Raw genomic sequence first — 27,078 nt, 5'->3', positions numbered from 1 at the left:
AGGGAAAATGTGTAGCTCAAATAAAAGCTGTACAGGCTACTTAAAAAAAACAAACCTTAGTTTCTACCTTTTCAAGAATCTCATTTCAGCACAAATTATACCTTAAAAAAAAATCAGGCTTCCAATCTATATATAATGGTAAATAATAGGATGCTAAAACCAGACGCCTGTTTGCTGCTCTATCTTTACAAAAGAGGCAGCTGTTGAAGAACACCAGGTATGCACTGATCTGAACTGCTGTGTGAAAGAACTAAAAAATTAAGAATACTAGTGCTATAACTTCTTCCTTCTTTTATTTTTTAATATTAGTTAGGATTTTGTTGTAAGGATGCCATTCGCTCCAACCAAGTCTCATGTCTGGCTTCTTCCATGTTTGGTATTATTATTTATTTATATTTCCATATTGACTAAGAACCCCAGTCATGGAACAGGATTCCACTATGGTAAGTGCTCACTATATGAAGTGTCAGACTTTTGGCAGTGCCACCACATTCTTTTTTATTTTAGGGTTGTGGGATTTATTCCATTTGGAAATTCACAGATTTAAATTCAGTATTATCAAGACAACTGCATCTATGCTGCTCAGAGTTAATCCTTCTCCATCACATATGTAAATCACTACAGGAGGACAGGAGATTTTCAAAAGCTGAACAGGAGTTAGACAATGTTTTAAATATGTATTCGCTATTTTCCTTTTCTTATTTAAAAACAGAAAGCATGCAAATAAAAATCAAGCTACAATAACACAGAACAATATCTGGCTTAACAACATACTGAATTGTTCATAAAAGAAATAAACGAAGCCCCTTGTGAGGCACCCAAGAACAGCTCCCAGACGGGTCTGCTTCCCAAGAGTTTCCACACTTTGTTCCCAGTTGTCACCATTTGGCACTAGATTGGGCTCTTCTGCCCAAAATAAAAAAGCATGGAAATACAGCCTGCCTCAGTGCCAAAGCCCCTGCAGCTCCAGGGCTTGTCCAACAGGTAGCATATGCATGCTGCCAACTCTCTTCTCTGCAGACTGATTTACAGAATGACCTAACCTCCATCTGCCTGAGGTACTCTGAATCTTCCAGCACCTCAAGCTAGACTATCAGTTAACAGAACTTGTTGGCTTCAAAGGAACTATGCCAATTAACAATAAAGATCTGTTCTTCAATCTCCTGCAACTGCAATATGGCACACAAGAACATGCTCTTTTCCCTTATGGCTGTTTGAACATGGACCTTACTTCACAAGTAAGCTCATTTATCCTTCTGCATTGTAGAGTTTATGCCTACCTGTCCCAAACATCATGTCTTTTACCATCCTTAAGACCTTCTACCCTGTGTGCACTTCTGCTACAAAGCAGTTGCCGGTGGTATTTATCATACTGCTGGAGCTACCTACCTTCTTATAGTCTATGCACAAAACCAAGGGGGTTCCATTGCAGCTCAGCTGTGCTACTCCCCATTAAAAATTAATAATAAAAATTACTACCTTTAATTAATAGGCGCAGGAGGAGCTCCTAACTCATTACAGAATTTTCACACTGCTTCTTCATCAAATTCAAAATAATTTAGCAACTAACTAATTAATTGCTAATTGACATCACTGGGCCATTACGCCAACATTTTCATTTGGCTGTGTACCAACAGCTACAGGCTTAGGGGCTATCTGGCTTTTGTAAACTCTATAAAACACGTCCAATTCTCACTTTCTAAAAAAAGGTCAAGCCATACATTAGGTTTTCATCTACTGTCCTTGCTAATTGTGAATGTAAATATTTTATTAAAAGAAAAAGAAAGATCTGAGTCAGGTATGACCATTTTAATTTGCCATTCAAAAAAAACACAAGATAATTAACTTCATCATCCACATCCAAAGCAGAAACAATATTTCCAACTTACCCTAGAGAATTTGCAAAATTCAAATAATACTATTAATTTATTAATGATCTAGCTGTTAGAAGAAACAAACGTTTGTGTTATGATACAAACGTGTGTGTTGTGTTTCATCCAAAACAGTTGATTCTGGATTAAATAAAAAGTTATGTATCTGATAAATAAGTATGATCTTTTCCAGAAAAAGAGGAATAAAAAAGTGCCGTGTATTGACACAGCAATTGCTACTTCATAAAATCATATCTAATCTCTTCCTATCATATTAATAGACCTAGACACGGCCCATGCCATCAACAAAACCATCTGATAAAATGAAACAAATAAAGGATATTAGATTCATGTTCACTTTTTCAACATTCATTTCTTCAAAAAAAACAAAACCTTTTAGCATATGGAAATACTGATTTAGGAACATGTTAGAGATCTTGAAAGCAATGAAGAGGTTGTCGCCCTGCTTAAGTGCCTTTTAAAACAGGGCTGGATTTATGTGTTCTCCTGTATCTGAATAGTAAGTCATGGCCTGTTTCAACCCCAAAACAAACATTTTTAAAGGCCAAAAACATAATTCACTAAGGAAACCCTAAAATACTCCTGTGGAAATAAGTATTTTCCTTGTTTTCCAGCAAGTGAAGAAAGGTAGTTCATTACCCATCAACCTCATAACTGAAATACACATTATGAAATAATCAAACCTCTTCATACATGTTGAACCAATACTGAAGTTTTAAATATAAAGCACAATAGTGTCTGTGGCTATATAACAGATATTCAAGTAAGATGATGATGGATGCTGTAAGGTAACCTAGATACCCAGGAAATCGGTATTGCACATTTGCACTTTTGAACACTTACATGTGGGCTTAATATCCTCTACAGTGAGCCACCCCACTTAGTTCACTGGGTTCACTCTGTACAAAATTTTAAGCACCTACACAATGCTTTGGAGCCTATGAGATGGCTGGATGCAGCATACACTGATACAGTTAAGCAATTAGGATATATTTTTGGATAACTACTATTCATGAGTTTTCAGAAAATACCTTTACTCTCAAAAGCAGCATTTTTATAGCAAGGAAACTAACTCTATATATGGCAAATATTTATTTTTCAATAGGCTATATATGATGCATGCACAGATTTCATCCATGTAAACTTAAATTGCCTTAATAAATTTCTCTCTACCTTCATCACTGAAGATGAAGTGCTCCATTACATATGGAAGTAATCAATACTTTGAATTAAAAAAGCCCTATTCCATTAGGGGGGTCGAAAATCAAATGAATTAGGTTAAATTAAGGTGGTCACTTCCCATAAACAGTCAATGGGTTCCTGCTCTACAAACCAGTAAGTTAATTATTATACAACAAATTCAGCACCAAAGCATATTTTAAATGTCTAATTTATGTAGAGTAATAAAGAGGTACCCTTAAGACCCATCATGTTGACTATATCAGGCTTATTTTTTAACATTTCAGATTATATAGACAGTGTATAAAAAGAACTAAAAAGACTCAAGCTGAATAATATTTAGTGCTTGTATCCAGTAGTGCTTTTCACTCCCTCCTCTATAGAATTATTGTATTCATCCTCACAATAGCCAGTTAGAGTGTGTGAGCAGAATACTACTACCTCCTTCTTAACAACGCAGTCAGAAAACTTAGGTGGAGAGATAAGCTGACAAGCCCAAAGTCACAACAGGAATCTGTCAGAACTGGAAACTTCTATTTTTCCATGTTTAAACCATTGAACCATACCACTATTTTAAGATCTTTGTTCACTTTTGTGTACTCAGAGCAAGAACATTTACCCTGGATTTTCAGGGATTTCCTCTATATAATATCATCACTCTTACAGCACAGTATCAATTTCATACATAGTAAAGAAAAGAAAAAGCTGTTCAGTGCTTTATATCCCTAAGACGACCTGCAGTGAAAAGACAGGGAAGTTTTCCCACTTCATTTGCTGTACAGCATCCAAATAAGCTCAACTCAGCTACTGGAAGTACAGTAATTTAAAACACAAACTTTTTTAGATGTTCCTCCATCTATTCTTGTTAAAGTTTGGGGGGAAGGGAAGAAACATGGGGCATTCTGCTGTTAGATGATACTGATTGCCTTTTATTGTGTTACAAAATCCAGCCCATTAGAATTGCAGCTGGAGCACAGACAATACCATGAGAGAAGGCTGAGAGAACAACGAAACAATAGAAACAAATTGGAATAAAAACAATGCCAACAGAGGAGGTGATGATCCCTAGTTTCTCTTTTCCACTCCTGGCTACGGACTTTATAATTCATAAAGGGACCCTACTTGTCTGCAAAGACTTCTCTTCATGACTTCTCCTTACAATCCACTCATCTGAGAACTCTTTCCACAGTATCTAATTTTTCACCACTAATTGCCCCATACTTTCCACTGCTTGAAACATTGAGCCTTATCTTACGTTTTTCTAAGCTTTTCAGCTGAGGCAATATATCTTTATTCTAGTTTTGCAAAGAAAGCATCTCCTTTAATAGCAGTAACAGAAATATTAACTTCTACCACTAGCTTCTGAGAAATGTGAATCTTAGCACTTAAAAGTACAAGCACTGGGAGCACTTACCAAGAAAGGGTGACAGAGCACGTGATCTCATCCACATCTGATGTTACACAGAGCAGCAGAGACATTTGAAAAATGATGACTGTCCTACTCTATGTTCATTTTGGCCACCACACAGTTCAATATTCTTTATGACTGACTTATCAAGTATATATGCATTGCAGACTCATAATAACCAACACTATGCTATAATGGCTGGGTAAATGACCCACCAGGGCTAGTATTCACCAATCTGACAACTATTAATGAATGTGGTGCTTTGTGGAAGTGTTTTTAAAAGGGGAAGCCCAGTCCCTACTTTATGATGTTAGGTAACAGTATAACATAACAAGTGCTAACTACTGCTATCGCTGTTATTACTACTGATACTACACGAGAAGAGAGGAGAGGAGGGTAGGGAGGAGCTATTACCATCCTGAACTTTGAATGAATCAGCTCCTACCCTGTAACATAACATTTGATTCCTTCTAAATTTAGCAGACAGGAGTTCTCAGCACAAAAGAGGCAGTACAAATCCCATTAAAGGATTCACCCCTAAAAGTAAAGCTGTTATTTTTTAATTTGTTTGTATTGCTTGCTTTTCTAACTGGAAGATATTAAGTTGGGGAGGAAGGATTATTTTGTTACGCTTGCCATTACAAAGTGGGGACAAAATACTTGATCCTCAGATTACCATAAATCAGCATAGCGTAGTTGACTTACACCACCCTTGTTAGTTTAATATCAAGTGAGTCTGGTACAAAATGTTCAAACTTAAGTATCCATTTAAGTCTGTATTTCAGTGTTGAAATAAGGCTGATTTTGGAGATGTTGAGCACTTAATTGTTCAGTGAAGGGCAGAGAAATTATTTTGGACACCTAAATTTGAGCTTCTGGGTCTGAACAATATGGCATAGAGTTTCGACAGCATACATGTAAAACTCTACTAGGTTTCAGACTTTTCAAATAGACTGACTCATTTCCTTTTTTAAATCTTTTGAAACAAAACTCTCTCCTGGTGGTTTTCTGTAGATGCTGCCTTTTAAACTGGTCTCTCAAATCAAAACTGATTAAGTTTTGGGCTTCTGCAATTTAAAAAGAAGTTACACAAGAACTGAGGTATTTAAATTTTTTATAAGCAGCTGAATTTAGCAGTGATCATAGTTTTGGTCATGTGTAATATACACAAGTAATTTAAAGGGAGAGCTTTGAATTTTTTATAAGAAGTTTTGTTTGGAAGTGGACATTTTTTCTGGGCCTGCATAGTGTCAGCTATTAAAAATAATTGGGTACTTCATATTTTTTAAAAGAGCTTTAATCTTCCATCTTTCATAAACAAGAAAATGAGAAGATGAACCAGTGCTATTATGCTGGCACTTGTTATTCTAATGGAGGTTATATAAAAGCAAGTGACTATTTTTATTGCTCTAAATATGCTTTGTGCATTATGTAATGTGCCTGAAAACAAAATGATATAATTTCCCATAATATTTTACCACTGGGGTGTGTTTTTACTTGGTTTCTATTTTTTTAGCCTTTTTAGTGCAAAGGGTTTGATCCTCATATTTTCTGTATAGCTTCCTTCTTCATGACTATGGGGAGGCAAGCTTAGCTATTGTACACATGCAAGTTTAGCCTCATTTTCAAATCTGATAGGCAAGTGATGATCATGCCCTGTATTTCTAAACTTTACAATTTAAGTCTGGCAGTATACGTTTCAGAAGCATAAAATGACCATATACATGCAACTGCCTACGGTTCTGATTCTATAAAGGAACCTGCAAATGTGGACCTGAACAGAATCGCATAGGCATCAATTCTGTGGATTAAAGCATGTCCTTGCAAATCCTTTTCCAGAACCGTGGTCTAACTGAGAATCCAAATACAGCATCAGGATCTGTAGAAAGAAAAACATACCACACACACACAATTTTGCTGTTTCTTTTTCCTTGAATTTTAAAATGATTCTTACCTGAAATGAGTTTTATTTCGAAAACACCACTGCAGGTATTCTCAGTACAACATAAGGGCTACCTAGTTTCTACAGGATGATTCTTTATACATTCTACAGCTTGATGCCATCAATACCAGGAGACATACAAAAATGAACTTCAGTTTCTATGATACTGGCTAGAGACAGAAATTGCACATAAACCAGTTTAAGTGATCAGGAACTGGTTTAAACCTGTAACAGAGCAGAAGTTCAGTGCACATACACCAGTTTCAAAATGGCTGAAACTGGTTTAAGATAAACCTGGTTAAATGTAGTATCAGACTTAAGTGATTTGGGTTAAACTGGTTTATGAAACTTCTGTAACAGACCCCTTCCTGGTTCAAGTTAAATCACAGTCCCCAACATCCTAGCATGCTTTCCAGCCCTGGGCTGGGCTGTGCTCTCTGCTCCAGCAGAGAAGGGTTGGCAGAGAGGCAGGGACTGCCCGCCTCCCCACCAACAAACCCCAGCTAGGTCTGGGGCCGGGGATAGGGAGTTAAAACTTTCCTTCACCCAAGTACAGAGCTGCCTTAGCCTGCTAACATTTTACCACTGGCTGTGATTGTGGACTGCAAATCCCACAAGCACCTGGAAGCAGGAAGAAGTGATGAGCAACCCTGCAAAGTCCTGCTGCTGTGATTCTGGACTGCAAATCCCAGAGACCTCAGGGGCAGCAGGAAGAGGAAGCGAACCACAGTCCATGCTGGCTACATGCCACGCAGCCATGATCTAGTGCTCCCTGGCTTCTGGCCTGAGCCACGGCAGGTATGTGGCTGCATTTCCTGAATCAAAAGTGAATGTCTGTCCAGTTATTTCTAAGTTTAATCTCTGCATTTTAGACTCACCTGCAAAGACTGAATCTATTCAGCCTCAAGCATTTTGATTGTCTGTACTTAGCCACTGAGACGAAAATACCAATTGCATATTCACTAGGGGAAGACTTAAGAGCAACTTGTGGATTGGGAAGGCCATTACCATTCAAGGAAATGCTCATGAGAAGGTTAATTTAAAAAAAAAAACACCACATTGAAATCATACATTGGCTCAGTGTGAAGCATCTCCTTTTGATGAGATGCAACTGAATAAGAGGTTCCACTTGTAAAATAATATGGCACATTAATCAAATTCTCACAGAAGTACTACACAAGAACATTCCCTACAACATCTATAGTATAATGTTTTGCCTGGTTCTAATGATACATGACAGTAACATCAGCACTAAAACTGGGACCTGTTTTAAATACTGACCAGCTCATGCTTAGCAAATTGCAGGTAACAAGCTGTAATATTGGAAAATACCAGTCCCTAAGTGCAATGCCTCTATTCATTTAATTTATAAATGGAACTGAGTGAAGAGCCAACAGTAAATTACAGAAATCTCTCAGCAACCCAATATAGCTCTTATGATTGTTTTTAAATGTTAAAATGCAAGGCTGGTTATTTTAACATTGAGTGAGGTGGGTAGGACTATTTCAGTGAATGCCTGAGCACAAAACAGCCATCTCCCTGTATGCAGTTTGTAGCACGATTCATTTGCTGTTTGGATGAACATTGTCCCTATATATCCAGTTTTGGTCCCAACACTTTGAATCATAAGAAGTTACAAGTGGCATGTTAGCTGCTGGCACTGTCATTCTGTGCCCATATTCCCTAGGTACTCTTCTCCCTGCTAAGGTAGTATGGGATAGCTATTCAGACTTTCCTCACAGAAAGGCTGCCATGTGAACACAGAATCATAGGGATGGGCTGGAGTCACCTTACGAAGTCATGTACTCCTGACCCCTGCTCAATGAAACATTCTTGATTAAACCATCCCAGTCAAGTGTCTATCCTACCTGCTCTTGAAAATTTTCAGGCATGGAGATTCCTAAACGTCTCCAGGTAGTCTGTTCCAGCATTTGAAAAAACATACCTCAATCAATTTCCTTGTAACCATGTCAGGTAAGATATTAAATATATACTATAAAAACACAGTTCTACTTGAGATATCTTCCACACAATGCCACTGGAAGCCAGTGGGGCTTCTTCCACAGATTTCTGTCAGATCTGGAGAAGGCTTTAAATAGTGTAATCTCATAGTTCAGTGAATACAAAATTCCTCTCTGCAGGGTGCTACTATATTTTATTACTTGGATAATTCCTGTTCAATTAAGCTCTGAATACAGTTACAGTTAACTCTGGTTATGAGTATTAGCATTTATTATTTGCCTGGCATCATCAGCTCTGATCATTTGGAATTAATTCAGATTAAATAACATTTTATGTAAATGTAAAAGAGAAGATCTAGTTAAACATAACAAGAATGAAATGTGAAAACTTCATGTTTCTTGCACCAGAATTAGGAAGGCTTAATGGAGAAAGTAGGGGGAAAAGTGTTAAGACTAATGATGAAACCTAACGTACCAAAAATGAGGTCACAGTAAGAGGTACAATGGTGTTTTTTGGCTGTTATGCATTTGGCATACCAGTCATTTCAAGCATCTGGAAAATGAAATGAGGGTATCCTTGTTGCTGTGCAAATGTAATTCTCCTGCATCTGTACAAATTACATCAGTTTGATAATTGGCCATATGAAGTGATCCATGGTAAAAAAGGCTGATCTCCAATAATGGCAACATCTCAAACAGTGATAAGCAAGAAATCAGCAACTGAAGCATAAAGAAAATGCTGCCAATCCTGCATGCCAAAGGCAATCAGAGCCATTAAAATACTAATTTTAATGTAATCCTCTCTTCCCTCACCATGGATCTTTACCACTTCCAAGTAATTGCACTTAACATGTTTCTTTTGTAATTTACAATTACACACATAATAGTTAAGTTGTACATAACTACATTTCTCTAACTTACCAGAATGATGGTGATTCTGCTCTTCTAGGAATTCCAAGTCAAGCATGAGGTCATCTTCATCCAACTCACAGGAACCCAGGTTATTCAAAACATCCTGGTATGTAAAAGCAAAGCAAGCATTTAGGCAGGTTAGTAACCAAGTAAGCACATAGAGTATGGGGAGAAATCAGACCTTAGCTACATGAAAGCATGCTGATTTAATAGTCATTGAGGGTACACACATGCATACTATGTCAACTTAAAATAAGGTGACTTAACGAAGTTAAGTCACATTGGAGCATACACACGTACAGCTCCTTGACCTGGTAGCAGCCATCTTGGCGAGGGACAGACATTCAAAAAGCCTGAGCCTGAATTGATTCAATCTTTGCAGGTTAGTCTAATCTGGCTAGGCTGAACTGGTTGGTAACAGTAACCAGACAGACATTCTCTCTAGACTGAGGAAAATCAGGAACATGCCTGCAGTAGCTCAGGCTAGATGCTGGAGGGTGCTAGTGCAACCCTTCCTCCCCTCCTACAGGGCTGAGCTGAAGAAGGCATAGCCAGGTCACCTGGATGCTATTATTTCCCCCCTCACCCCGCCCCCACCCCCCCCCGCAGCAGCCTAGCAGGGGATGTTTATCATCACCCCTAACTCAATGTTTATCAACCCATTAAGAAAGCATAGCCTCTCTCCATGAACTAATGGATCTTTTCTTAAACAGCTCTTCTTAAACAACTTTTCCAAGGAAGGACATTAAGCTACCTGTTGATTAGCAATAAAAAGCCTGTCTGCCTTTGCTGTCTCCCACAGCGTGGATGGTAGCCAGTATGTGATCTGCTAGCTAATGCTGAGATGTCTGTGTAAGGCAGAAGGGAGGTGGGAATAATCCCTGCTTAGCAGAAGGAAGCCAGGCAGATGCTCTGTGCCTGCAAGTCTCTGCCAGAGCTGCACGCAGAGGGAAGGGGCCAGCCCTGCTATGCAACAGAGCCCAGCCTAGAGAGCATGCTGGGATGCTGGGGGAGTCTGGTTTATCTTGAACGAGCAAGGGGTCCGGGACAGACATTGCATAAACTGGTTTGACCCAAATCAGTTATGTCTGATACTAAATTCAACCAGCTTTATCTCAAACTGGTTTCAGCCATTTTCAAACTGGTTTATATGCACTGAATATCTGTTCTGTTACAGGTTAAAACCAGTTTCTGATCACTTAAACCAGTTTGTGTGTAATGTCTGTCCCTAGTCCTTGTCAACTAAGTCAACATAACTAATGAGATTGAAGCTAATACACCTTGGAGGTGTATTATCTGGTCCTTCATTTAAGTTGACTTTGCTCCACATACATGTGTACACTCTGACAGTTAAAGTGACTTTAAAAAGTTAAACCAGCTTAACTGTCAAAAAGTTAGTTTGCATGAACACATTCTGTTATACTGAAAACACCTTTAAAATGCCATCGCTTTTAAGTTATAGCAATGATAAAACTTGGAGATATAATACCAAAAAGTGAAGAGCATCTTATAGTAACCTTTTCTTCCCTCTGATTAGGCAACTCATATTAGACATGGGGAGCATCTGCATGAGATGCTTACTGTGGAACTGCCTAATTAGCTCCGCAGTAAAGTGTAATCATCTACACATGTGGAGCTGTTACGATGGAGTAAACTAATTAACTCCACCATAGGTTAGTTCTGCCTGACAAGTAGTATCCTACAGTGGAGGTAGCTGACTTCCTGCCGGCTAGCCCCACACTGGAGCACCCTTTTGCCCCTTTGCACTGTAGTTACCCTTTTGCATAACTCACTGAACTTGGGTGAAGCAACTCTAGTCTGGCAGGCTGACCCCTCAATGTGCTGTATGTGTAAAACACTTTGCCCAGAGCAATAAACTCCAGAACAAACAGCACCAGAGTTTATTGCATTCCACTAATTTCATGTGTAGATGCACCCCACATTTTAACACTATTCCACATGCTAAGTAGCATCCTACCCAAATATTACTTTTGACATCACAAAGACTATTTGAAGAGAAAAATTATACTCATCATTGACAAGCATATTAGAATCTGGAAAAAAAATTGTAATAAAACAGATACTAGTTTAATTTAAATTCAGAGGGCTGAATTCAGAGGCCTAAATTAATTTAAATTCCATCAGCTGTACTCATGTTGAGTAGTACCTTACTCCAGAAGCTATTTAAAATCAGTGCAAGTAGGGATATCAAAACCTGGTTCTGATTTAGCAAAGCAGAAGATAGCTCTTTGGCTACACTGGACCTCAGTAAACTACATGAATAAATAGCACATGTAACAATGTATTTGCCACTGTCTTTTGGCACTCGTAATAATGGATCATGAGTATTTAACTGTTAGTCAAAAATATGACTTATCCTGTCATTAAAACTCTAGTTTTGTTATTGTAATGTCTTCCCATAGGAATACTTGTATCCCAGAAAGATTAAAAATGAAACATAAGTGAGCAGTGGCACTGTTCATTTTTAATATAAAATTTCCAGTTACTCTCTCCATTTTTAATCTAGAGCATTTGTATGTGGTCAGATATTTCATATCAGAAAGCAGAGATGTACTGTCCTATTTAACCAAGATACTGGAAAGTTAGGATAAAAGAGGAGCTCAGACAGAAACAATTCATGAACTTATAAATTTGTTCACTAGTAGGCAATGACTTTTGTTACTAATTGACAAAGGCTGTGTGATTTGGTTATTTCATTCCTATGGGTCACTTTTTTTCTTTCAAGACTTATTTTTATTTTGGTTGTATTTTTCAGTTCCAACTGGATACTTGAGGTTTGAGAGACCTCACACTTTGAGGAGGCAGTAAGGCAAAATAAATAAATAAATAAAACAATGGATAAAATGCAACAAGGCAATCTTTTAGCAATACATTTTTGCTCCCATCTTGCAAACAGTTAAGCTACAGAACTAGTTTCACAGGACATGTCTACATGAGACACTACTGTGCATTTATTTAGTACTTGTATAATCAAGTACTAAATAAGTGTGCAGTAACCAGAGTTACTGTGCAGTAGCACCGGCAAAAGTCTTTTTAGTGGCACCACTGCACAGTAGCCTAATAATACTGTGCAGTAGCACTGATGGTATTGTGACGCACTACGATGCAGTACTATTTGGCTACCGTTCAGTTAGCATCTCATGTAGACATGCCTACAACAGATAAAATGACTCTGAATTAAGCCACACCTACACAGCAGGATTGATTTGGGAATAGGTTAGACGAGGATTTGTACAGGATAGTTTGGATCAGGATGATCCTGCCTTGAAGGGATTGGATGAGATGACCTCCAAATGTCCCTCCCAGCCCCGCCCTAATTTTCTATGATCTTATATGTAACAGAACTAATATTTTGGCTGAGGTGGTAGGCAGGAAAAGGGCAGGTCTCTGCAGTAGATTCAGCAGTGATGGACTGCATAAAAAGTCTCTGAAAAAGCACTCAGTGCAATCTGGAAAAAGGCAAACTGAATATATTGGAGGGGAAGGCAATTCACAGCCACTCACCTGGGGAAAGGGGACAGTTTGACCATATTTCCTAATCCCCATTCCTATACTCTACAGCAACCAGCTGTGGGATGGCAGGAGTATTAGTATAAAACTATTGATTAAATTAGCCACTGCCCGACTAGAATCACCTGCCAATATCAGCAGAAGTCTGCTCATAAACATGGTGATTCTTCTTGTATTTTGCCTTTCAGCATTTAACCTTACCAGTGATACTTTATAATGAAAAGTTCATGAGGTAGGGAATCCTATTTTATTAAAAGGTGATGTAGCATTACCCTCAACTACAAGCACTGCTGCACTGATTATGACTAAGATAATACCATGACACTGCTACTTGTTCTACAGTTGACAATACATTAATCTGACGTAGGATAACCATAATACTTTCTCCAGATGGTGTCCTATTTGTGAAATCTAAAAGTTACACCACAATAGCTCTAATCCTGCAATCCTTCTTCAGTTCACACTGAAGCAACACTCCACAGCAGCTTTGAAGCACTGTGGGATTTTGCCCAATGCTTTTGAGCTATGGGCCAGATCCAAAACCTACCAAAGTCAATAGACAGATTCTCAGTGACTGGGACGCTTTAGCTGATGCCCCATCTTTTTTTTTTTTAAACAAATATCACATTCCAGTGCACCAGCTCATTTAGAAGGTTAAAGTCACACAGTGATGATTAATGTGCTGCATAATACAGCAAAATAAATACACATACATGTAGATCAGATTGACAAAGGTGCTTGCTGATTTTCAATTTGTCATAATTTTACTGTTGATATATCTTCTAATCATTTCACAGTACTCTTTTTTTTTGTCTCTGAATACATTATACTTTTCAGTCCCAGCTCAAGACTTACTGTTTACACAGAGGTCAATCTGAGTAGCTAAAATTTACAATTCTATTCAGTAATATCTTGTAAGAACCTCACCTGTGAAGTACAAGAACTTCTGCCTTCTTCCCCATCCACTATTCCTCCTCCTCAGTTACCATAAATATCAGCCTGCTTGAGTTACTGAGATACAAGTCCATTCTTAATGCTGCAGCTATATTTACAGATCCCAAGAGCAAAAAGTGACAACTGCAGAGTGCAGAAACCACCACATAATCAAGAATAGGTGTTGTATGGAAGAAAAAATAAACAACACATAACAATTACAATTACATGTAAAAGACAACATCCTGTTCCCTTTCTCTGAATGCTAAATGTTTAACTTGTACAACGGCTGGTAAGCATCCCTTGTGATTACTATTTTGTTTCCTCACACGGACGAAAGATATTCACTACATGAGTAGTGCTGTGCAGTGCATGTGCAAAAATATAAATAAAACAGGAAAAGTTTGTTACACAGGTTCATTATACAAGGCTACATGGCATTCATATAGAAACAAACTCACTTTCAGCCCAAGATCTGTACTAACAGAAAATATTAGCCTATAAAAACCTTGTAGTCCCTTAACTGGAGAGGGAAAAAAAGAGCTTATCACAGCTTATCACAAAATGCATGTCATTTGATGCTAGGTATAACACAGATTTGAATCACTGCTGGGGCTAATAATAAGTGGAGATTGAAAACCACAGTAATGTCTGTGTGCATCTTCAGGCACCTAACTACTTTTAAAATTTGGACACAAGACACTTCTGAATATTTTACCCTAAACAATTTTCAGAGTTCCAGAAATGCAGCTTGACATGATAAAAATATTACAACTTGGCTACCTTATTATTCTCCTCCTCCACCTGAGATCTTTGGGGGTGAGGGAAAGGAAATGACTACTACTGCAGATCTCATATAGACCAAGACATCAAACAGTTTAAACTTTACTCTGTGAATTGTTATGATCCCAAGAATGACACCTATTATCTTGGCTCAGTTATACTAAATTCCATACAGTAGTACAACTACAAGTAGAATCCATACCACATTTAAGAAGCATCTGGAAGTCTTTGATGACAAGTTTGTTGAGAACATGTTATGTGTAAAAGAGAAAGAACAGCAATGCATGAACTTGGAAGAAGCAATCCAGAATCCATTAGGCAAACATCTTAAATCACAAAAAATGATTCAAAGTGTCAATAAACCATTCAAAGTGTCAATCCAATAATATTCCAGCCCATAGACAGCAACTAATCACTTTGTGCCAGCAGCAGATAGGATGAGTTGACATTAATGTGTGCCAAGTATAAAATTAAAAAATATAAAATCCCAGTTATAGTCATCATCTCCAAGCCTAAAAAACATATCCATACTCTGTGCATAAGGGTACCTGGGAATTATATTATATATTAGCATAATTATATAAGGGTCAAATCATACATTATAGACCATGGATCATGTTATCACCATAGCTTACTGGTTGATGAGTATATTAAAGTAAATGCAGGACTGAAATAATGAATTTCTACGAAACAAACATTAATAAGTAGGAAGAGCATATCTAAACAGTATATTTAGAACCTACATTATTTGGGGCATGTAATCCTCACTGTCTTTTTTATAATGTAATTCTGGGAACAAGAGCTCCTGTGGAATATAGAGAAGCTTTGGGCTTTGATCATTTCTATAAAAATGACCTATTCAGAGAAACACCTTAGAACTTACTCAGGGTCCACTTCAGCAGATAATACTGAAATCTCCCATAGGCTCTCCCTGTAGATCTTCTGCTAGAGAAAAGAGTCCCTCACCTTCCCACACAATGAACATGGGATTTGTAACCCACAACAAAACTATCCTTAGGGATCTGTTTGCATACAGGCTCTGTGAATTACCTTTGAAACTCCTGTCTTCTCTCCTGTAACGTAAGTGTTGGCTTAGAAATGATATTTAAAGGCCTGTTTTTTGGGGAATTGGGTTATAGGTATAGATATATGCATTATAAGGGGTCAAGATGGGAAGCAGGGGTTAAATGGATTTCTAAAGAGCTTGGGAGATGCACACATAGCTTCTCATGGCCCTGACAGCAGATGGGCTGTCCAGCACAACAAAGCCAATGGATGGACACAGACTGAGAATTGAGGGGGGACATGCCATAACACGAGATCACAGCCTTCAAGGCAGACAGGTTTTCTAGCACAAGAAGGACATATAATCTGGGAACCAAAGAAGTATGTACCATACTGCCCCATAATACAAGATAAGTAACACCGCAACAAGGCCTGAGAGAGCAGGGTGGGGGCTAAGTCCCGGTTTTGGAGGAACAGACCAGATTAGGAGAATTCCCAGAAGGCTATGTGGATGTGTGACCACAGAGAGACAGCAAACCAGAGATAGCCACAGATGAAGAGTCATCAAGGGGGAAGGAGAATACAAAAACAGAGACTTGAGATTAACAGAGTCCCTCCTGTTCCTTGTTGTCCTTCCCTGTCCCCCACTCAGGTTCCTCCTTCTCCTCCCCAAGAGGGGTCCCCATCCCCACCCCCGGGGAGGGTCCCCAAGGCCACCATGGACAGAAGGCATACCAGCAGCCCATCTCATGCACCCCACTGAAGCGGGGCTGCGGGCCTCGGCATCCCACCTCCAGACTGCTGACACCTAAGAGAGAGACCCTCAGAGCGGAGCCTGCATCCTGACCAGATGTACTTTGACTCTGATGACAGCCCAGGGATTGGTAGATATAGAATTGTCTGATTGTCTGTATTGTTGCTTTTTTGTTATCACACTGTATCAATAAATTCGCCTATTATCAACTGGCATGTGTTATGGTCGATTTGAGGGTTGCACTCGCCCGGAACAAAGGTATAGGGGCTGGGTTGCTAAAATCGTGTCAACAACAAGAACATATGAAAAACGTGTGCCCATTCTGACACCTCACAAACTAGCATAAGAAGCAAGGGGGAGTTCCCTCTTTTATACAGAAAATCACAGGGGCCAGGGTCACCAGCCAAAAGCCAAAGGGAGGGAACAGGTAAAAGATAAAGAAACACCAACACTGCAACATATACTCAGCACCTTAATTTCCCCCCTATACCTCCAGAAGTGTCCATAGACAAACATTTAGCCCCTAGAGTGCTCAAACAGCAGCCTGCAGCTGCCCCTAAGTCTGAGTCCAGCTCCTTCAGTCAACAGTACTGCCTGACCAAGCCAGTGAGATTTCCAGCTCCACAGTGCACTCCTCCATGTAGGGCTGACCAGGTTCCACCTTCATGTTCCCCTTACTCCAGCCTCAAGCTTCCTTGTCCTTTTTCCATTGCCTCCCAAGCCCCTGGAGGTTTCTGAGAGCTGCAGTCCAAACTAACAGCCAACACAGCTCTGCAGACTGCCCTTGGTTCTTCTGCTGTTATGCACATTAAATTCATATTACATGTGGAATATAACAAGTAAACATATGGTTAATGCTCCTACATGTACTTTTTGAGAAGGGGTGGAGAGAAAAAGTACAAAGAAATGGCCTGCCCATGGTAATACAACAGGTCATTGTCAAAACAGCAAGTAGAACACAGAAGTCCTGAACCTCAGCCTCTGTCTTCTCTAATGGATTATGTTCTCTAAAGTTGCCTCCTTTTATTTCGTTTTATAGGCTACAGATTAATAACAGTTCTAAATTGTTTCTGAAGTAAGTTGGTTAAACTTCCTCCCCTGTCCTTTCACCATCCCCACCCCACCCTCCACCCCCTATCTCCCTGAAGTACAAATAAAAATGGGCCTGTAGAAGAAGCAGTTAACTGTTCTGATTCAAAACTTGTGGCTTCAGTGCTTTGTTACATTGCCAAAAAAGAAAAGATGAAACTTCTCGTCAAGGTTCCAAGGAAATGTTGATCGTCTATTAATGCTGACATATCATTTATTTATTCCAAGTGGTCTAATCATTTTGTGAAGAGAGAATCTCTATGCCAAAAACTTTAATAAAACTCTTCATTGACTTTGTAATAGCCCCTTAGCAACTTTTAAACAATCTTCCTGCTTGTAGTATCTCTTTCCCATATGACTTTCCCCTCCTCCATCATTAAGAATTGAGCTGGAATTAACAGGGCAGCTTTTATCACTTTCAATTTGACTACGGGCACCCTTTATGCCAAGATGTTTGTCTTTTTTGCAACAGAATCAATAACTCTGGGAACAGCTCATTAACTGTGCGAGAAAGACACCCAATAGTGAGATAATCCCTGCAGTCCTCACATTGGTGCAAACTCACATTGAGCAAAGCATACTGAGTTGAGAAAACAGAAGTTGGGGGCAACCTTTAAAATGTATTTATCATCACAAAGTCACATAAAGTAGAGAAATGCTGTTAATCCCCATTTACACATTAGGAAATCAGACACAGAGATTAAACAGTTTGCCAAAGGGGACAAATAAATCTACAGTACAGTGGTTCCCAACCTTTTTGCCCCATGGGTTGGCCTGGCAGTGCCCAGTCTGTCTGCAGGGCAGATCCAGCCAGTGCTCCTTATCCAGCACAGAAGCAAGCATGACAGGCACCTTCTAGCTGGATGGAAGGGGAGGGTAAGATGGACAGGCAAGCCCCAATGCAGCTCTGCAGGGGAAAGAAACTTAAACCAGCTCCATGGAGAGGGAAGGAGAGTGGCTCAGTCTTCAGGGGAGAAGGGGGTTTGGCCAAGCCCCAACCTAGCCCCATGGGGAAGGGGCTGTGGCGCAGCCTTGCAGAGGGAGGAGCATGGCATGGTCCCATTTCAGAACCTGGGGTGGAAGAGGATGGATGGCTCAGACTCGAGGGGGAAGAGGTCACAGCCCAGCCCAGTCCCAACTAGCTGTGCAGGTTTGGGATTTTGGGAGTGGGGAAGGTAGCCATATCAATGGCCAATGCTTCCCCACTACCAAATTTCCTGACCCATGGAAAGCCCTGTTGGCCATACTTGATGGCTCTATGTGTCACATTTGGCCCATGTTGGCAGGTTGGCAAACCTGCTACAGTATAGCAGGGAAATAAAACATAGGTCTCCAAGTCTTTAACATCCTAAACCTGGACAATCCTTCCTCTCAGACGAGTTTTACTACTGAGAGCACAGTATATTTGGATAGCTTATCCATACCATCATATCAGTTTTGTGAGTTCTTTGTATCTGTATGATTATATCCTCTGTAGCCATCTTCTCTAATAATAATTTTTAGTAATGGGACCAAAATGTAGGGGAATGGATAATCCCCATATTATTGTGCGAGAAACCAAGGAAGTGCATGTACTTTAACCAATAAAGTTGCTTTTATGTTGTAGTGGAGCACTAGGGTGCTCGGTGCTAGTAATGGCGATGTGGGCTTAGCTGCCAATCAATAGGGCAGCACAGCCGGGGGTTGCCAAAGCAACTGAGTGGGTCAGCTGACCGCCAAGGGGCAGGGCCTGGCCTATTTAAACACACAAGGCTGAGGCCCGAGGCAGTTCCCCTCTGGCAGCCTGAGTGGCAGGAGCTCTGCTGAGGAGCAGAGCAGACTAGGAACCAAGCAGCCTGAGCATCGGCATGCGGATACAGGGTGGAAAGGACCCTGATAAGGATATGATGGAAGGTTAGCCAGGTTGGCTTAAGGTTTATGTTACAGCTGAGAGGCTCTGCGTTCTGTTGTGGTTTTGAAGTTGTTGTGACCCCGGAGGGGGAGACTTTGGTTTTGTTATTATACTACCGCAGGACCGGGTGAGGCTATAAGGGAACGGAGGAGGCCTCATTAGGAGCTCCCCAGTAAGGTGGGGGTGCTCCCAGCATGGTAGAGAGCGCTGCGTTTGGGGGTGTCCCGACCCCAACCCCAGTAGGGGTGACTATTGGGACAATTAGCACAGTAGAGAGAGCTGCGTTTGGGAGTGTCCTGACCCCAACCCCAGTGGGGGTGACTATCAGGATAATTAGCACGGTAGAGAATGCTGCGTTTCAGGGTGGCCTGACCCCAACCCCAGTGGGGTGACTATCGGGATAATTAGAGCGGTAGAGAGCACTGCGTATGGGGGTGTCCCGACCCCAACCCCAGTAGGGGTGACTATCAGGATAATTAGCGTGGTAGAGAGTGCTGCATTTCGGGGTGTCCTGACCCCAACCCCAGTAGGGGCAGCTATCGGGATAATTTCAGGGGAGCTACCCAATAGTGTGGGGGTTCCTGGTGATCCCGGCCCCAGTGCGTGCGAGGAGCACGGGACAGGCCCCAGTGTGAGCGAGGAGCGTGGTTAAGAGCCTGCAGAAGGGCGATCACACGAGTAGAGACCCAAGTAGGGTGAGCGCGCAGGTGGAGGCCCGAGGCAGGGCATGCGCACAGTTAAAAGCCTGAAGAAGGGCGATCACACGAGTAGAAACCCAAGTAGGATGAGCATGCGGTTGGAGGCCCAAGGCAGGGCGAGCGTGTGGTTAAGAGCCTGAAGAATGGTGATCACACGAGTAGAAGCCCGGAAAGGGCGAGACAGGGCTTGCGCCAGGAGCAACAGGGCGCCAGCCGAGCGCGCAAGTACAAGCCTGAGTGGGGTGAGCGCATGTATAAAAGGTGCGCACGAGGGAGAACCCCGGGTAGGGCAGGGTGTGCAGGGCAGAGCCCGGGGAGGGCGCATGCACATTAGGAAGCTCAGAGAGGGCTCTCATCGGAGAGGTCCGTGTATAAGGGTGCGTACTTAGAGCGCACCTAGAGACATAAGAACGTCCGGCATACCAGCGAGGCTTGGGGCGTGCTACAGGGGCGGTTGGAGGCACGCATAGCCCATAAGGCTGAGACACACCAGGGTACTCCTTATAGGACAGGGGCCAATACAAATATAACACCGTGTCCAAGGGGACAGTAAAGCAGCCTCCCATTCATATTAGAACCATCAAAGTCGTGGCGAGTGAAAAAGAAGGTGCATTCAAGACCCAACGTGGCATGCTAAGGGCGCAAGGGGAGATCACGGCCACTCCTGCGCCCCGCCCCGTGACATATGTTAGTATCTCCTGAGCAAAGCTACCGACATCACCATATTTCAGAAGTATGGTTTACATATTTATATATATGCAGTAACCACTACATTTTCTCAACAATTTTTTGGTATATGTTTAATGTCACACATGTCTATTCCCCCACGCATTTTAAATTTAGTCTTTTATGCTTTAGTTTATGTACTTAGAATAGAGAACAGGCTATTCTGTAATATAAAGATAATCTAGAATATAATGTAGACATACGTCACTTTTTCTGATTTGGATTAGATTAGACTAGGTGTTTTATTTCCTGCTCTGACCTGGTAAACAATATTAGTTACTTAGACAAATGGATCTGCATGAACTTAAGTAATAACTTCAGCATTGTTCAAATGAAAAGGGCTCTCTTGTATGTTTGTTCAGACTGCATCTTGAAATTGCTTTGCTGTCCACTTCCTTCAAGGATTTAACAGAAGAGTATGAATTCAAAAATATTCCAAAGGATGTAAAAGTCTCAAATGAATTTCTGAGACACAGAAATTCCTGCCCCACCCTCCCCCCGCATCTATATACCACCCCTCCCCCCAACCTCTACATTAAAAGGTTTTGCAGCATATATTATGTGCAGTGATTTTTATGGAATTTTTTTTTTTTTTTTAAAGAAAAGGTCATGACATTATAGAGTTGGCTGTGCATTAGACGTGGCCAGTAGGTCTTGGGGAATCTTTGACAAAATAATTATGATATGTTTTTTCAAGAATGTTTGTTATGTAGCACTAAAACTGTATAAAGCAAACATGTGATCTTTCATTATTATTCTTACATAGTCCAATGTCTCTAATTTCAGTCCTGCTCCTGAGAAAAATGAATTGTATTCTGAATATTTCGGGAAAAAAATATTTGCTTCATTAGCAAGAAAATGTACAGAGCCTACCACATTAAAAAGCAGTCTCTGAATGGACTTGGCCAAATGACAAACAACAAAGACTTTCCTCTTTAGAGAATCACTTCTTACTAGTGGATTTTTTTCAAGTTATTGGCTCAGTATCCAGTTTATACATCTTAACACTGACAAAGCTACTTGTATTATTATTCCATTCTCATTTTTAAAAAATATTTATTAATATCCAATAAGGACTACTAACTTAACACATGCAAAAGCAGACAAATTTAGTAAGACATTTTAGTGAGTGTAATAATTTAATTTAGTTCCAAAATAACCAGCAAACTACATTAAGCCAAACAAACACAAACAAATCAGTAAATAAAGCCAACAGCACAATTTAAAACCCAGGCATGACAAAACTATTTATGACTAGATATTCATCACTGGTATCTACAACTTGGATTTTCACATCATTCTAAAAAAATCAATCTCCATATTTTAAAGTAACTTCAATTTGCTTGATGTTTCATTTCAAATAAAAACATCTACTTGTTGAAGTCCTCTCTTTGCAATCCATCTGGATCAACAGACCTCATATTACTAATAGCACAGTTAAAGCAAACAATGATCCCTTAATGGTTGCAGACATACTTTCTGTCACTGTGGGTAACAAGAGAACCTAGCAGCATTCAGTAATGCTATTCTCATTAAAATGCAACTTAATGTAGGTAAGACTTTCAATCGGTTGCTTTCATTTTCAGAGCTGTTATCTATAGGGAGATTTTAATTTGGATACAAGTGTTGTCTAAACTAGAGGACACCAGTCATTAAGAACTCATCCTTCAGTATGATTCAAGGTTCTTTTATACAAATGAAACATTTCCATGTAATTATAGAAATACTGTAACACAGACTTAAATATTGCTTGGGTAAAGTTCAGCATTTCAAGGGCAAGAAATTTAACGAAGCTGCCTCCATTTAACTCTTAAGGTTATTAACCTCTTTATAGATATTTGTCAGATAAGTCTCCTTTTCTCTGTCTGACAGATAACTTTGATTATATATTCATATGACTTTGTCATCCTTGACCATGAAAACCCAGGCTATATTACTGTATTTTGACATTTCCTTTTATAAGCATTTTACATCTGCAATTAAAAGGACATCTTCTCATTTTCCACATAACGTCTATTTGCATACTTAATTAGCAGTCTCAATCTGGCAAGAGTCATTTACATTTTTTGCTAAGGTGCTTTTTGGCAATTCATTATTTTTGATTCTTCCAATAGATGCCATAAAGATTGCGGCTGATACAGAACACTTATTGTTACCTAAGTTTTGTAACTAAAATCAAGGTTTTTTTGATTTTTATAAACACAATTTTCAAGTCTCTCTTTGATTATCAGTAAAATCCTATATTAAATACATAAGGGCTGTCCAAGTGGTGGCCTGTGGGCCACATGTGACCCTGGTGCTATTCTCCCCATTACTCTCCAGTTACTGCCATTGGAGTTTCCAGGCTCTCTCCTCCAGCTCCCACTAACTATACTCACTTCTGGGGGTGGAGCTGTGTGGTGTTATGTAGGGACTGGCACAGTGCATCTGGGGGTTGGGATACCCGCACACACAAAGCCCAGGGACTGTGCAGTCCACAAAGCATGCATCAGAGAAAAGATGGCTCCCAACCACTTAGATATTTGACAGTCCTGAAATATATCATTTAACAGTAATCAAAAGTCTCAAATTAAATTCATGGAACTGTATGCATCAGGAATTAGGCAGGAGTAAAATTGTAAAACATGGATGTAGGCTCCTACATTTCATTATTAAAAATGACTTAGGCATTTAGGGCTAGATCTTCAAATGTTCTAGGTTTGCAACCAGAGGTCTGGTGGGATTAAAAAAAACAACAAAAACTGTGACCAGAGTGACTTCATCCACATAGTTTAAGTGGGAGTTAGATATCTAATCTATTTAGTCCCCCTCTACATGCGCAGGTAAATGTGCAATGGGATCTAATGCACAATCCCCACAATCACACCTCCTACCATGATCGCACATTAGTTCCCACTGTGCCTTACTGCCAGTGCAGAGGGTCCCAATCTTGGCAAGCCTCCCCTGCAATGGCTAGATGCAAGCTCAGTTCAGGGGCTTCAAGCCACAGGGGTTCATGAATCCCCCAGGCCTGGAGGATTGCAACTACCACAGTTGCAGTTTTCACCACCCCCAGGGAAGCCATGCCCCACAGCTGCCAGGACCTAGCTGGGTCCCCATCCTAGGTCCCCTCAGTTGTGGGACTCCTAATTCCGGCTGGCCACGGTGCACCCCTGGTGTGTGATGCATGGCAGAGGAGACCCTGCTGCACATGCAAATTAAAGCTCAACAGCAACAAGCTATAAAGTTAGTACACATTTTTGAGGTCTACTTTATAGCTTCTTAGATCTTTTTATGACACGATAGCTACTTTGCACATGTAGCTGGTCTTAAGGTAGTTGCTTAATTGCACAATACATGTAACTTGTAGAAGTTTGAAAAGTCCAGCTAGGTGTTAATTTTCACCTTCAGACTTCTAAACACTTTTAAAAGCCTAGATATTAGGAGCTTAGTTTCAATTTAAATTCATTAAGTCAGGCTCTGTTTTGGGGGTATTTTTAACCTATATCTTTTTAAATATATTGGTTTATAGACATACCTAAACTTAAAGATTTACTTTTCTTGAGTTCCAATCATTTTCTGAACACAGCGCCTGATATATCATTGCTACACAAAAAAGGAAAACATGAAACATCTCATCAAGGTTCCAAAGAAATGTTGATTTACTCAAATATACCGTGAGAGATCAGTAATAACTAGGGAGGTCACGAGGGCCACCTTCCCTGGGCACAAAGTTAGGAGGGACATGAGAATCAACCCCCCCCCCCACGCAGTCCATGGCCAGGAAGTGCACTCATGTCAGGAACTCCAAAAGAGTCAACAGTCAACACTACTCTTTAAGAGCAAGAGCTGGAGTAGTAGACAGAACATGAGACGGCAGCAGTAGCAGCACAGCTGAGGACTAATTAAGAGCTCTGAGCATGGGTAAGACTGTGGGCACCTCACTCTCAGAGCACATCTCCCCAACCCCCACTTTCCCCCCACCCTTAAAACCCACACTTAGACAAAAGCGGAGGGCAACAAAAATGGTGAGGGGGCTGGGACGTGTGACTTATGAGGAGAGGCTGAGGGAATTATTTAGTCAGCAGAAGTGATGTCTGGGAGTGGCATTTAAAAGCAATCTTCAACTACCTGAAGATAGAGCTAGACTGTTCTCAGTGATGGCACATAACAGAACAAGGAGCAATGGACTTCAGTTGCAGCAAGGGATGTTTATGTTACAGATTAGGAAAAACTCTCTCACTAGGAGGATAGTAAAGCACTGGAACACGTTACCCAGAAAGGTGGTGGAAGCTCCATCCTTGGAGGTTTTTAAGACCTGGCTAAACAAAGCCTTGGCTGGGATGAAATAGTTGAGAATGGCCCTACTTTTAGCAGGGGTTTGCACTCTATGGCCTCCTGAGGTCCCTTCCAACCCTAATTTTCTATGCTTTCCCCAGCTCTTTGAACCCACATACTCCCTTGCCCTTCCTTCAGGGTTTGCCCCAAGCCACAATTCTGACTGTTATACCACTGATAAAGATTATAGAAGTCACAGACTTGAGCATTTATGCTCCTGATTATTGAATCAGCTTCTTACACTCAGAAAACTGGCTGATTCCATTACTCAAAGCAAAGCTTCATACTGAATATCTCTTATAAATAAATTGGCTGAGCTGTAAAGCACCCTACCACTATACAAAGAACTGGTGAAGGTGGCAGCTTCATTATAATTCAACATATGTATGGTAGTTCTATAATAAATTAACGTCAGGTGCACATGACACAAAACAGAGCAAGACCTGAGGCAGATGTTTATTTCTATATTGAAGGAAAATTTGTAGGGTACTACTAGGAGGGCACATCTACATGAGATGCTTTACTGAACAGCAGACTAATTTGCTGAACAGTAAAGAATCATCATCTACACATGCACGGCAATTATGGTGTAGTAGACTAATGTATTACACTGCTGTAGGGGTGTGCAAAGCGGGCCTTATTTGATTTGGATTTGAATTCAGCCTGAATCAGGGACAGTGATTTGATTCAGACGTATCCGAACTTGAAGATTTGATGCCAAATCGGAGAATCAATGATTTGGACACAGACACAGCTTTAAAAGTTTCTTCTACAAACCTCGAGGTAGCAGGTGCAGCTTGTGATTGCTGCGATGCTGGAGCGCATGGACCATCCCACAGGAGTGCAGGGGGGGAGGGAGGGGCCCTCCACATGTTTGGCAGTGAACTCAGAAGTGAACCAGCAGTACTGCCAGGGAGCATGCTGAGGGGCCCTCCATTTCCCCTCCGCTTGATGATAGGCTGCAGGGGGACCCTGGGTGCTCCCCCCCAGACCTAGGAAGCACCAGTTGTTGAGTCAAAGGGTTACGGGGAGGCCCCCACCATGCTTCCTGGCAAACCCAAAAGTGGACTGGAAGTGCTTCTGGTCCACTAATGGGTCTGCTGCTGAGCGCGCTGGGAAGACCCCCGTACTTCTGTGGGATGCTCTACGAATCCCAGCATCACAACGATCATGAGTCCCTGCTACCTAGACATATGCAGAAATACATTTAAATCTGTCTGTACGTTTGAATTGCCGAATCTTTCTGAATCTCTCCAAATCGATTCTGAGGGTTCCGATTCAATTCAGAGAGATTAAGAGGTCCTCTGATTTGATTTGGATTCAGAGATTCAGCCACGGAATTGGGCTGAATCGAATCAGAGACCAAAGCTTCGCACAGCCCTGCACTGCTGGGCTTGTATCCCATCAGATACAAGTGGTATCTGGCAGCACAGTAATTACTGTGCTTAAATGCATGTGTAGACAGTGACATTAGGATCAGTTTACTCCAGCTCAAATTTTTTAATTCCTCTCCTCTACTCCTCAATGGTTAAAAAAAAAAATAATTCTATGACGGAGGAAAGAGTGGATCTTACATATACAGACACAGGCACAAGTATTGCCCATACCAAAGAACTCACCTTTAGCTGTCTGGTGCCAGAATGCAAGATTACAATAAAACCCATTATTTATAGCTTAGGTCTGAAATAGTTTCCAACAATTGCTAGTGGCTACCACTTCATCAAGATTGAAGTCAGCTAAGAAATGTAGCATACAATCTGCATTAGGAAAGAAAAAAAACCTGAGACAGACTAAAAGGAAAACCTTAAGCCATTTAACGTAATGTTAACTCTGAGAACTGTAACTGAATAATTCATGGACATCGCAAACTATTTCCCCTTCTGTACTCTCCTACATACTTCAAAGGGAAAATAAAAATACATGAAACTGTGCAAACAGAAAGATTTAAAAATGCAGAATCCTTTGACAACATTCTAAAAATCTCTGTATCTAATGTAAAGCTTTAAGATACCTTTCCTATAGCAAGAACAGTTTAAAAAAAAACCTTTCTTTTCTGA

General features: G+C 40.5%; 1 protein-coding gene across 3 annotated transcripts in view; it reads right to left on the bottom strand.

The window, feature by feature from the left end:
• Positions 1 to 27,078, bottom strand: part of CCSER1 (coiled-coil serine rich protein 1) — a 1,425,236-nt gene that overhangs the window by 1,177,511 nt on the left and 220,647 nt on the right. For all 3 annotated transcript variants that reach the window (XM_090037073.1, XM_090037075.1, XM_090037076.1), the window contains exon 4: positions 9,304 to 9,397. In XM_090037073.1, coding sequence (XP_089893199.1) covers positions 9,304 to 9,397 — 94 coding nt within the window. The remainder of the gene's footprint in view (positions 1 to 9,303; positions 9,398 to 27,078) is intronic.

The sequence above is a fragment of the Crocodylus siamensis genome, chromosome 2 (genome assembly GCF_052110815.1).
Source record: "Crocodylus siamensis isolate JL-2025a chromosome 2, ASM5211081v1, whole genome shotgun sequence".
NCBI lineage: Eukaryota > Metazoa > Chordata > Crocodylia > Crocodylidae > Crocodylus > Crocodylus siamensis.
This window is presented reverse-complemented; position numbering and strand designations above follow the sequence as displayed.